Genomic DNA, 13414 nt, shown 5'->3' on the forward strand with positions numbered 1-13414 from the left:
AATTATTTTTTTTTTGTTAAAAAATTTAGATTTTATTTGAATTTTTGGAAATAAAAATATCTTGTAAAATTTTTTTAAAAAATACAAGTACATTATAAAGTTTTTTCTTTAGCTAAGCAGTTCAATGATTATTTAATAAAATATGATTACAGTTTATTTTTTGAAATTATTGTTTTAATATCTGGAACTTTAAAATTGTACTCGATTTATGAATGAATTTTATTTAAATTATTTATGAATTTAGCAATAAAAACCATTACCGAAAGTATTATACTAATTAAAGATTTTAAAAAACAGCCTAATTTAACTCCATTCTACAATTCATATGTATTTATAGCATTTTTATCCTTAAAAAGTAACTAACAGAAATTTATTTTGTTTTTATAAGTTTAATTCAAATTTTCTTTAATATTGACAATTTTTTTTTGCTGATTTGATTTATTTATTTATTAATTTTTGTAAATATAAATTATAAATGACTTCAGTGTAAATGACCCTAGTGATCGAGACACTTTAAAATAGATAAATTAATAAACGCTACTTAGTACTACTATACATCAATAAAGCTGGATTTATCTAAATGTGATTCAGTATTAGTGTCTTAATTGGAAATTTCAAATTCCTACATAATTAGGCAGGATGGGGACACGGAATTATTTCCTAATTCCTAATATCCTCCGAACCGAAAGGAATGCAGCGCCCTTGAAAAGTCTTCCTGACAACATAGCAGATGAAAAAAACAAAACAATTCTTTTCGAGAATCGTCTTACAGTTTTCCGAAGAATCCCCCTCGGGTGACCTTGGACAATGGGAAGACATCCTACTGAAGAAGTCCTGGATTATTTCCTGGAAGAAAAAGTACATCGTCGTACTCCTAGGACTGATCCAAATCGTAAGCGAGGATGACAGTGGTGGGGTTCCGGCGGTCCAGGAAACGTCCTTGCCTCCCCCCTACCGTCAGATCCTGAGCAAGCTGTCTATATATACTGCTCCTTCTGGCTTCTCTAGCGTCACTCATTGTGCTTAGGACTAACAACCTACAACAACCAACAACAACCACCAGAAATGGCCCGCTTCTTCAACGTAAGTTGTCCAAAAAATGTATTTATTTTTCAATTTAAAGTGGACAAACGTTTCCAAAAATTAAAACTAAAAAAAATCAACAACATTAAAAACGAGTAAAATAATAATTTTCAAATTCTCAAAGAAAAAAATAATTAAAAAACATTGCATATTACAAAACCATGTCATTGAACTGTTTAACTAAAAAATAAAATACTGTATTGGTATTTTTTTTATGATGTTTAATATATATTTTTATTTTTGAAAAAAATTAATTTTAGTATCTCATAGTTACATAAAATGAGACTTAACAAATTTAATAATTACTTGTCCACGTATCTGTTTAGATTAGATATAATCCTCAAAATTATTGTCATTATTTCAAATCTTTAATTAAAAAAATATTTTCGACAAAAAGTTTATAATTAAATGAGCATTTTTTTTTCTTTAAGAGATCAGCAATGAGTATTTGGCTAGTGAAAAGTTAATGAAATAATAATGCCATATCGAAAGAAAAACAATAAATAGACTGCAAAAATGTAAACTGGATATTTTCAAATTTACTTTAAAATCATGAAATAGATTTTAAATATTTTAATTTAAACACAACCTCGAAATTATTATAGTTTTGAGTTAATACTTAAATTACGAAATGATGAAAATTAAAAAACAATCTCACTCAAAATTAATTTAATACAAATTATTATTTTATTTTAATTATTGTTTTAGCGCTAATCTGTATTTTTCCTTCAAAAAAGTATAAAATTCAGTTAAAAAAGAAATATGATATAAATTTTAATTTTGACAACCACAATTTGATCAATCATAATCACTCTTATAAAATTTAGTGGGTAAAAACGCTTTGCTTGTTTTGATTCAATTGAAATTTGAAAAAATTGAGCTGTTATTTTATATATAGTTTTGAAATTATATACAAAAAATGCAATAATTAAAACTGAAAAAATGTATAAATAGCAAACTTTTATATATTTTAAAGAAAACAGAATATTTTAACAAACTATCATAATTCAATTAATATCACCTATTTGTAAGAGTAAAATACTATTAATTTAAATTTTTAAAAAATCTATAATTTTTTTTTAGAACATAATAATGTTTCATTTAGCATTTAAATATTTTATAACGTTTCCGTAACCCGAGACTAAGCCTGAATCATGTGCGGTTAAGAAGCTGCTTGACATTTGTATCTTGAATGGTATTTTAAAATACTCTGACTCAATATTTAAAATAAGTGAATGCTAAAAAAGTTATATCATGGATAAGAAAAGCCACAAATAATGCGGTGGGAAAAAAAATTGAGTCGAAATCAGCACACCAAAAATCAAATAAAAAAATAAACAAAATTAATTTTGTCAAAATTTGAATCAGACCTTTTTTAAAAGTTACTTTAGTATTCACAATAAATACAATGCAGTTTAGAGCAGAGGAATGCAATGTTTTGGTATGCTCTAAGTTCTAAACATTGACCAACACCAAATGAGATACGCTAACACCTCATGTAAACTAACAGTCTTGTTTCGAAATCCTATTAAAAGTTCATCAGAAACTATGTCGTGTTCAATCAATGAACAGAAGTTTTAATTAAACAAGTTTTTGAAACTAATTCCTGCGGGATCCTTTAAAATATTTATAATTTTAAAAACATAATTAGTAGTTTTAACTTATATCTCACACGATAGTATAATACATAATTGTAATATTCAATAGGAAAAATAACATAACGAAAATCACAAAAGCGAGCCATACATAAAACTGAAAAAAATAGAGGCGAAAGTAGCCATACAACTTCCGCCATACGTGATCTTGGATGTCACTGCAATCGAACGTGATGCAGTTCTATCGATAACCTATAACGTATAATCGATTCTCTCTTTATAGTTACATTGAATAGTATCAGGATTGTTTTTAACAGCTTGCGGAATTTTTTAAAACGTCGACAATAACCAAGATTAGTTAGTTATCTTTTAAATATATTAGTTCTTACAAAATAATGTCCTATGTTTCTAGGCCCGGTCATATCTTACCTTTGAAACATTTACTAACAAAAAGTAAAGCTTTTTTAAAAAACAATAAATAAAGTAAAATAACACTGAAAAGTCCCTAAATCTGGAAATTGACGTACTTTAAAAAACATTATCTGTAAAAAAAAAAATCATATGATTTTGAGGATAATTAGAAAAGACATAAGGAATGGATCCATGTTTATTTTAAAGCAATCTTTACAAGTTCCAATTTGTTACAAGAAATCCATTTTATCGTTATCTCTCTGTGTACAAGAAAATTTACAAGCGTGTATTTGAGTCCGCTCAGGTAATAATTTATTGACAATTGTATCTTAAAAGCGATGAGATTGAAATTTTACATTTTAAATTTCGTTCTTGGTATTTTAACAAAAAAAAAAAATAAAATTAAAGAAAAATGTTAGAAAAATTTATAACATGAGAAGTTGATTATAACTTTTTAAAAAGTTATTTTAACATTTTAGAATTTGGCATTTTTATATTTCTGTAATTTTTTTTATCCTAGAGATTTTTATGAATTGTGTCTTATGTTTCTAAATTGTAATGAATGATAATATAAAAACTGAACTTGATAAATAAGCGAATCTAAGTAAAAATAAACAAGAACCAGCCGGAAAATTGCTTGCCGAGTTCAAGACATTCGTAATACACTTAAAGATCTAATCTCATGTTTTCAAGGGTAAATTATAACCAGAAAGTACCTATGAAACCAGAGTTTCCAACTTGTAAATGTCTTTCTACAAAAAAAAAAAAAAACTGTTTCTATATTTAAAAATCTCTAATTTTCCAAACATTTTGGCCTATTTCTCAACTCAGCAGAGGTCTCAGAAGAATTTCCTGAACTTGCTTTGCCTTAACATTTTTGGAAAACTTGCTTCTCTCTATTGCGTTTATAAATCATTTAGAATATAATAACAACTTTTAGTAATGTTTTACTACAATTTTCGCAGTTTGAATTTGGTTCTTAAATTTTCAAGTTTTCAAACTCCCTCAGATTACAGACTAAAATTGGTCAGACGAAACAAAATAATTTTTTATTCTGTTAATCTTTTAATATTATTTTTTTACTATTTCCAAGGGTATTGATTTAAAAGACATTACCTGTGATAATGAGGAATATGCCGTCAGTTATCGAGCCCTGAATAAGTTGCAAGATATCGCGTATCCTGCATCCTTGGAGGTCAAGGACCAATCCTGATGCTGGTCCTGCTCAATCCTTGGTCAACATCCCGAACCAGCGCCCTTAGTTCCTCCGGCTATTGCAACTGGTGCGAATAGTTTAGATCTGCAATTCGGGGTAACTACCGGTCGTTAATTGAAGTCGGGAGGAGTAACCGGATCGCTGGTTCCTTGCGTTCGATGTTTACCAAGAATCGATGGCTCGTAACCGTCTCGATACAAACTATTCATCGATAATTGTAAATTTGAATACAATCAAACGAATCAGTTATAGAATCTTTTATAATACCGGAGATTCCCAGATTGTTTTCTTTGTTATTTACATTTAGAAAGATGTTACAAAATAATTTTAAAATCTTTTAATGCAAAGAAAAATTTCAATAAAACAACAACAAATTCAATAAAATAACTCGATATTTCAAAGTAAACCCTGTTCTCCGATGAGTTTATAGATAAAATTCAACTTCTTGACTAGAAATATAGCCTGTATGAGTCGAAGTAAAAATTACGATCACACTCCAAAAGTTGAATTTGGAGGTTAGGTAGACCCCATAACTGGAAGTTTCTCTGCTTCTATTTTTTTTTTGTTTTATGATGTCTACGCTTGTTTATGTTGTACGCGTTACTGCCCATTTGAGTCGGTTTAAACTGAGGGAGTTGAGGATTTTTTGGCCTGGGCGAATTGACTTTGAAAACTCGACCGTTTTACTCTGTTCAGAAGAGGCTAGTTACCTATTGGATAACGCTTCTCTCCAATCCACCTCGCATGTCAATAATGTACCCCATGTAAACAGAAAAAAAGTTTACTGCCCGTGTACCCACTATCATAATATTAAAAAATCAAATTGTCAGTTTTTATAATACATGCTAACAATTCAATTTCACGAAACTTTTATGAGTCAAAATAAAATCGACTTATCTAGTTTTGAATATATCAATGCTATTATTTATCATTGACTCTTCTAATTAAGAAACAGATCTGACATTTAGTGCCTCTTATCTTTTTGGGACCTAATCGGGTCACTGTCGAAAGTACCTGAGACATGCGTACTCCTGCAAGCTTATTAAAAGGAGTAAGGCCCCAATTACAGTGCTAAAATGAGTTCTTGTATAACTCAAGTTGCAAGATGAGCTTGCTGCGTGACATAAGACAAGATGTGGTCAAATGTACCTTGAGGTGTCCCAGAGAAACGTGAAATGGGCTCAGGTATTCCGTAATGGGCGTCCGAAACGACCGTTTCACGTAACTTACAAAAGAAGCATTAGCGACTGGAAGATTATGGTTAGGTCCCAAATCGTTGAAGTAATTTTAATAATAAATCGAGTTAACTGCTATCATAAATTTTAGTCTTAAAAAATTTTTTTTTCAATAGTAACCTATAAGAGCATCTATTCACTGGATTGTTATTATTATTTTTTAAAAATAAAAATCCAGTATGATTGAACGTGAATCGTGAAACAACTCCTGGAAAGATCTTCAAGAGCCAGAATGATATATATTTATAAATTCTTAACGAAATGCAGGACATAAAAACTATAGGGATCTGGATCAATAAAATAAACTGATTAAAACTTTATTTTTTTTTTAGAAATTATCAAATATTTCCAATTATATTAAATGACAGGCTTAGTCATAAAAATCCGTTCTGGCAAAAATTTTCAGCTGTGATTCAGTTACAGCATTTCGTGAAGCCGGGAAAAAGTTTAGAAAAAAAAAATTCAACTCCAAATTTTTATTTAATATAAAACTAATCTCGAGTTAATACGAATAATGAACCTTTATTCATCAATAATATTTGTAAAAAAATATTTGAAATACATTTAAATAATTCATAGCATACAACCTTAAACGAAATATTGCCAGTATAACGCAAGAAGTCATTCAACAATCAAAATTTCATTTTAAGTTTAAACAACTGTTGTAATCTACTTAAAACCGTGAAGATATTTCGTCAATATTTAAAACACGTTTAAGAAATTTTATGGAATTTACATTGAATTAAATTTGCATAAATCTCATGAATGCGGGTCAGTAAATGTGGGAGTTAAACTTCGAAGATGGTTTAGAAAACAAAATATTTAAAGCGAAATATTAGATATTGCATTAATTATTTTTTTAACTTTGTTTTTGAATATATTTAATAGTAGAAACATTGGTTCAGGAATGTGGAATTTTAAAATAGATAAGTGAGAAATTTCTTTGTTGGAATGCTAATTAAAAAAATTACGAATCTAGACTGAAAGATATTTTTACTTTAATTACACCATTTATTGAGGAAGGCTCTTGGCTTTATGGCTTCACATTCATTCCCAAAGAAACAGATCAGTCAACATAAACATCTATCAATCAGAAAATGAGTAAATCAATCAATCATGTAATTCAGTTGAATACCTTCCCGTCAAGGCATTCAAGCATATTCGAGTTGACTTAAGAGAAGACAGTTTTCCTGCTGACAATTACAAATAGGGGTCGGATATGTGTGCCGTACAAAACCCAAATCTTGCAAAAATCATCAGCTTTATTATATAATTTATAATAATACCAGATGGAAAGCTTAACGAATTATTTTGGATAAAATTAAACTCGCTAAATACTCTCTACATTTATGCAACCATACTTAAAATCTACTCTGATTTAAAAAAAAAAAAAAACAGTCAAAATTTTACGATAATTGAAGAGCTGCGAGGAAGATATGAGGTACTACTAAAATCGAAGTTTAAAAAAATAACACAAATTTATAATATAAAAAATGGCAATACCAATACAGTTTAAATTATTATTAATGGCTTCCATTCGCTATAAGACTGGATTTCACGAAATACGGATATAAAATACTTTATAAAAAAATATTTATGATACCTTAAAAACAAATAGGTTTCGAAGTTCGAAGTAAAGTTTCCTGGTAAATTATAGTTGCTCATTTATAGGCAATTTAATTCTTTATAAAACAAAATAAAGAACATCAAAATCGGATCAACATTGGATGAAATGGAAACACGTTTTATCTGACAATTTCAATATTTTTCATTAAATTGATGCATCAACATATAAAAAAGTGGCCTTTAGTATGTTCGTATCTTATATTATTATACTTCATAGTCTTATCTTCGTTGAAATAGTCTGACAGGGCTTTAATTCCGAATTTTCAATTAAAGTTTTCCCAAAAGTACCTTAATTTTGTGTTATTTTTAATTATTAATCATCTTTTATTGTTAGTAATAATAAAAAATGAATAAATATGAACTATGAAAGAATTTTATATTAAACTAAAGGAGAAAACGGTTTTCACACAACTGCCTAAAACAGACTGGGAAATCGAAATAAACTTATAGCACCAGATTTTTTCCTATCCCATTCCACAGTACACAGCTTTGTTTTCTTGTGTTAAACTGTTGTTTTGTAGGTTATCAAAGTTGATTTTCGTTTGTAAAACTTTAAGAAATCCTTAAATACCAATTTTCATGACAAGAATCTATTTCATGTCTATCTAGCAAGATATTTTTATATCATACAATAAATACTATAGGGAAGTATATAGCCTCTTCTATGATGAGAGTTTCAGTAATAACTGCCTCCTTATATGATCGAAGGATATATCAGCGTAAGTACTTGACTACAAATGGACCCACAACGTAATTTCTCAATCCTTTATGTGGTAGAAATAGTAAATTATTGTTGCTTTTATCTATTTCGTCTTACGACATATCGCTTACCACATTAACGTAACCTTAAGTTGGGCAACAGGAATTTTCGTTTGATTTTTTTTTCTATTTATGCATTGCAACAGGAATCTGATCTATATTTGTTATATGATGATTCTAGTAAACTTTGATTTTCTTATCCAGCCGCTTTATATAGTTCTATCTCTGATCTTATGAAACAAAATGTCACTTTTAGAGTAATTTGTAAAATAAAAATAATCGATAAATTAATAAGAAATAAGTAATTAGTAGAAACTTGGAAGAGATTGTCTACGAGACTATCAATTCATTGGGTATACTATGACAGAAAATAATATGTTAACTGAACGATACAAGTATCCCAAATCTTTTTATTTTGTCACCCAGAAACTGTGCAAAATTACAACGATGAAAATCTTAAATATATATTGCTTAAAAATCAGTTCAAAGGAAAAAAAAACTGAATAGCCTTTAATTTTATCGAAATAATTATTAAAATCACGTCCTATTTGTTTTATATATCATTTAATGAAGATTATTATTTAAAAAATTTACCTAATCTCTCCATAGAAATTGCATAAGTGTTGTCCAATGGAATCCCTTAAAATATACGCTGATTTTAATTCCGGTGCATTCCAGTTAGTTTCTAAGAAAATTCAGCAAATATTTTTCATATAATTTGAAGATACCATGATTTAAAGTGCGACAGATTGATAAATGTACTTACAAAGAATACAATAATACTGATTTTAAAGTTTCAAAACATCTTACTCACAATTCGGAGAAATATATTACTCATCGAAGGTTACAATTTTATGTATTTTTAAACAAGAAAAAACTAGTCAGTTTCTAGAAATTGATTTCAAGTTTGGGTCAAGGGATCGTTTCTAGATAATTCTCTTTTTTTCTTATTTATTTATACATATTTTTACTTATAATCCAGTTAAATATTGAAGATGACCTTTGCAAAAGATAAATAATAATGTTGAGACATATGGTCATCAACACATTCGCAGTTATAAATTAAGGGGCTAAGAAATGCGAATCAAAAATCCTCATAAAATACTCTTTAATATTTACGGAATATGCTAAACAACGGAGACGTAGAAATATTAAGGATATTTAAAAAGATTTCAAATCCGGGCATAAAGGTTTTCACTCCCGCTCAAGGTCTTATCTTATGAAAGCTGCATTAGGAAAAAAAACTGAGGTTAATCAGTAGAGAAGGTTAATACAAACAGTAAAAAATAGTATAAATAAAAAATACAAATAATATAATAAAAAAATATTTAAACAAAGTTGTATCAGAATAAAAATACATAGGTACATATTTTTTCTAAGAATAATAAATTTCACTGTTGTTTTCAAGGTTAAAATATGTACATAGAAGATAAAAAGGCAACGTGCCAAATTTTAATTAATTAGCATAATTATAAAATTCTATTAAACCAGTTTGGCTTAACCCAGAGGAATATAAGTAAAACTTGATGTACTTTGCAAGAATTTTAGGATACCCATGTTATACCCAGGAAACAAAATTTTCACAAAAGACTTTAATGGTTATAAAAAATTGTTTCTTATCACCCAATATAATATATAATATAGCCTCAAACAATTCTTTTTTTTTTTTTTTTTTTGTAATATGATTTTTAAAATTCCTTTTTCGGAACTGAATTTATTTTTTTGCGTGGTAGAGCAAATTTTTCTGGATCAGTGAAAAAGTAATTGCTTCTCATTTCAATAAAATAAAAAAAAAAATAGTACAAAATATTTTTTAAAATAAACTAGCATAAAAGAGATATTTCGTTTGATTAAGAGAAATTTCACATAATTGAATGAATTTTTCTAATCTTGAAATAATAAAATTATCAACAAATAACCTAAATATTTTCCATACACGTATATTTATTATGTAAGAAGCACTAAAAATTTATTAAATTTTGACAATTTTAATATTTCAGTCATTTTCGTTTTATTTTTTACCTTACTTATAAATAAATATATATATATGAATAAAATTGAGAGTTGTTACAAGAAAAATACTTCCTTAACACCTAGAGAGATATATCATATAAAGATAAGTGAAAAGGTTGAACAAATTATAACTGTACACTGGTTCAGTGAACGTAACATATATTTAACTACTGAAGGAAACTACTGACATTAAAACTGCCATGTAATTCAGGGTCATATGATATGAGTGACTTGCATAGGTCACGTATGCACTGCATAGCGTTCATCTTCTTAAATAGTATATATAAAGGTAATTGAAAATAAAAAAATATATGATGTTTAGAAAATCTTGAAAGTTTGACTTATACTATTTTTCCCCGCTCTCCCAAGTAGTTGGAAATAAATTTAGATTTCAATCCCATACATGTACAGTTTATCTTGAAGTAGGAAAGATTGATATACATAAATAACAAATGGCTGGAACCCACATGGCGGAACTCAGAGAAATGCACTTATTTCATAATCAAACAATGATTTCACTTCAATATATAAGTATCGGTAGTGAAAATCTATAAGCAAAAAGTTTGTATCGTTCAATATACAAGATGTTTGTAATTTCATTTAATCAAATATTCAATCAATGCCTTATTTAAATGTTAAATTTGTTTATTAAAATATTTTTTGTAATTATTCAGTTAATATCAAGTTATTTTAAATATTCTAGAAACTTATTAAAAAAAAAAAAAAAACGCGTTAACTGGAAGTCGGAAATTAACGTGTTAAAAACTCTTTAGCTTTATATATCAGTATAGATATTTTAAATACTTAGGCATAAAAAAAAAAAAATCATGAAAATGCTTTTTTGTTATAACAACAAAGCGTTTACATTTTTTTTTCTATTACATAGCTTCGAAAATTATTTTTAAAAAATATTTGTATAGTTACTGACTATTATAATGAATTTTGATGAAATTATAAATTATAATTAGTTCAATATAATAATAAAATAAGAACAGCTTCTGTGCTTAAGAATCGAATAAAAATATAATCGATAGGTTAGTCATTGACTCATCAGAATTCAAGGTGATAACAATCATAAGGATTTAAACAAGGGAAATCTCAAATGACTGTTGTTTTCAATTCTTATTAAATGTTAATTTTATGAAGATGAAGAATTTCAACTTTGTTACTGTGCAAATTACATCGATAAGTATCGATAGATAGGCTATGAGGTAGATACAGGAAGAAATTTTTATATAAATTAGCATAATTTAAAGTTAGTTTAAAGTGGAGTGTTTTTAACAAAGAGTGACCAGTAGAGATCTGGAAGAAGGATAGACTTCTTTATAATATTTTTATTATTTAACTCAATGCTAATTCAATAGTTGAATATTCGATTAATCGATAGTTGAGTGTTATTTATTGAGTTAAATGATGGATGTTCTACCCCATGATGCGACCTCAAGTACTGGATTCGATTTCACGTTGTAGGCCAGTTCGATTTCGAATAAACCTAAATACCGCAAATATAATAAATCGATTGTTAGAGCTGTTGTGTATAAGCAGAAAATGGCGATTCGTCACAGGGATTGTCGTTCGTATTCAGTTGTCACTCGGAACGACTTCATCTGTCACCGGACGTGACTTCTGTCATTGGAACTGTTAATAATTTACGAAACTGCTCGGTTTAATTATTCGGATGACTGATTTGAGGGATCTTATGAGGGTATAAGATATAAAAAATATATATCTATAGATAGGTTTCTAAACGAGTACACTCTGGAAAAAAAAATGGTTGAATCCAGCATCAATGAAAAAGCGGCTAAAATTGAAAATTGACGTGACACTTTTGAATTGTCGATGAAGCTAGAAAAACATTTAAAATATTCAATATCTCGAAAATTAGGATTTACTGAACATATGAGGAAGTTCGGGATCTAAATCAGATTGCTGACAAGATCGATTACCATCAGTTGTTATCGATCCTCGGTATATGATATGTTGTTAGGAACCAAAATTATCATGGTCCCAGGCTCTGATCTCAGGTAGGACAATGTCTGAGTGACCTCACGTCTGAGAAGGTTACCTAATTGAAGACATCCTGCGCTGCCGACAACCTAGATTCATATGGCACAGAATCACCGTTGCGTACAATTTTATTTACAAACGATTATTATCTTTTCATATATTTATTTAATTATAAATTAATTTATAATTAATAACATTGGAATAAAAAATCCAGGATGTTGTCCACGATAATATTCAATTATATTCTTATGGATATCCTTGGCTCATATTATAAAAGATTATTTTAAGCTTATCATGCGAAGGTTTGAAAACTACTCTTTGGTTTTTCAATAAAATTTCCAGATTTTGATACGGAAATTACAGGCTTGGCTTAACATTTTTGGAAAATTGGTATCTCTGCGTAATAGGGTTTATAATTTATTTTGAGTGTAATAAACGATTTGACTGTGAAACCAAAATTTTAATAGATTGAAATAATTTTTTTAATTTTTAAAAGAGGTATTACACCCCATTTCCTATCTTTGCTCGTAACCAACCGGAATAAAATAACTACTTCATTTGTCAATAAAAAAATAAATTTTGTAGTGTGTAGTATAATATTTTATTTTAATAGCTCTGCATCATGAAGTGTATTATGCAACATAAATGTTTATCGGTAGTTAGCAGCGCCTCATTCAAAAGCAATTTTCTCCCATGAGCAACAAAGACCGGTAGCAATTAGCTAGATGATGGAGTGGCATGCCACATTGCTGCATCTTGTTCCTAGTAGGGAACAGTTAACGTGTTTAATGTACTTCTGCCTCTTTTGTGCAATTACCTTGTCGGGAAGCGACTCTCGCCACTTTGTTTTGGTGCCCGTCAAGGTCGGGCGAATACAAGAAAAAACTCGAAAACCAAATAAAATGAGGAATCATGGTTGGAAAAAAATTTAAATAAAAAAAATAGAAAATTAAATAATATAACCAGGGTTGAATGAAACAATTATCAGTAAATTAATTTCTGTCAATATATTCTTATGTGAAAATGTTTGAAAAACAAGAAAGTAAATAGATCCCACTTCCTGGGGGAATCCTAGGGTCCTCAAGCATAATATGACATATTTTTCAAAATGGCCACCATATATTTTTAGTTTTATTTTCTTATTTTAGTATTATGAGTAGCTAAAATATCATTATCAACTACTTGATTGTGCATTTATTGAGGTTCAATTTAAAAGAGTTTTCAATCTAAATTTGTTTTCTAAAAAAACATCCTGTGATTTAATTTTAAATATCATAAAAATTAGTTCTTTTTAAGGAAAATAAACATTAAAAACATTATGGTTTATTTAATGAGCTTCAAATTGATCCCAAGAAGATCTCTTAACGTTTATTGATACTGGTTCCAAATATATAGTCTTTTCCAAATAATGCAAAACCGAAATAAAAATTAAGAACCATGTTTGAAAGATTCTCCTAAAAAAAAAATAT

At 28.1% G+C, this 13414-nt stretch overlaps 1 protein-coding gene across 1 annotated transcript in view; it reads left to right on the top strand.

Moving 5' to 3' along the window:
• Positions 1 to 985: 985 nt before the first annotated feature.
• LOC106687648 (collagen alpha-2(I) chain) overlaps positions 986 to 13414 on the top strand; it is a 25400-nt gene continuing 12971 nt past the window's right edge. Inside the window, exon 1 of the mRNA XM_014431653.2 lies at positions 986 to 1083. Coding sequence (XP_014287139.1) covers positions 1066 to 1083 — 18 coding nt within the window. The 5' untranslated portion in view covers positions 986 to 1065. The remainder of the gene's footprint in view (positions 1084 to 13414) is intronic.

This window comes from Halyomorpha halys, unplaced genomic scaffold, assembly GCF_000696795.3.
Source record: "Halyomorpha halys isolate HHAL.00 unplaced genomic scaffold, Hhal_1.1 Scaffold39.1, whole genome shotgun sequence".
NCBI classification, from domain to species: Eukaryota; Metazoa; Arthropoda; class Insecta; order Hemiptera; family Pentatomidae; genus Halyomorpha; species Halyomorpha halys.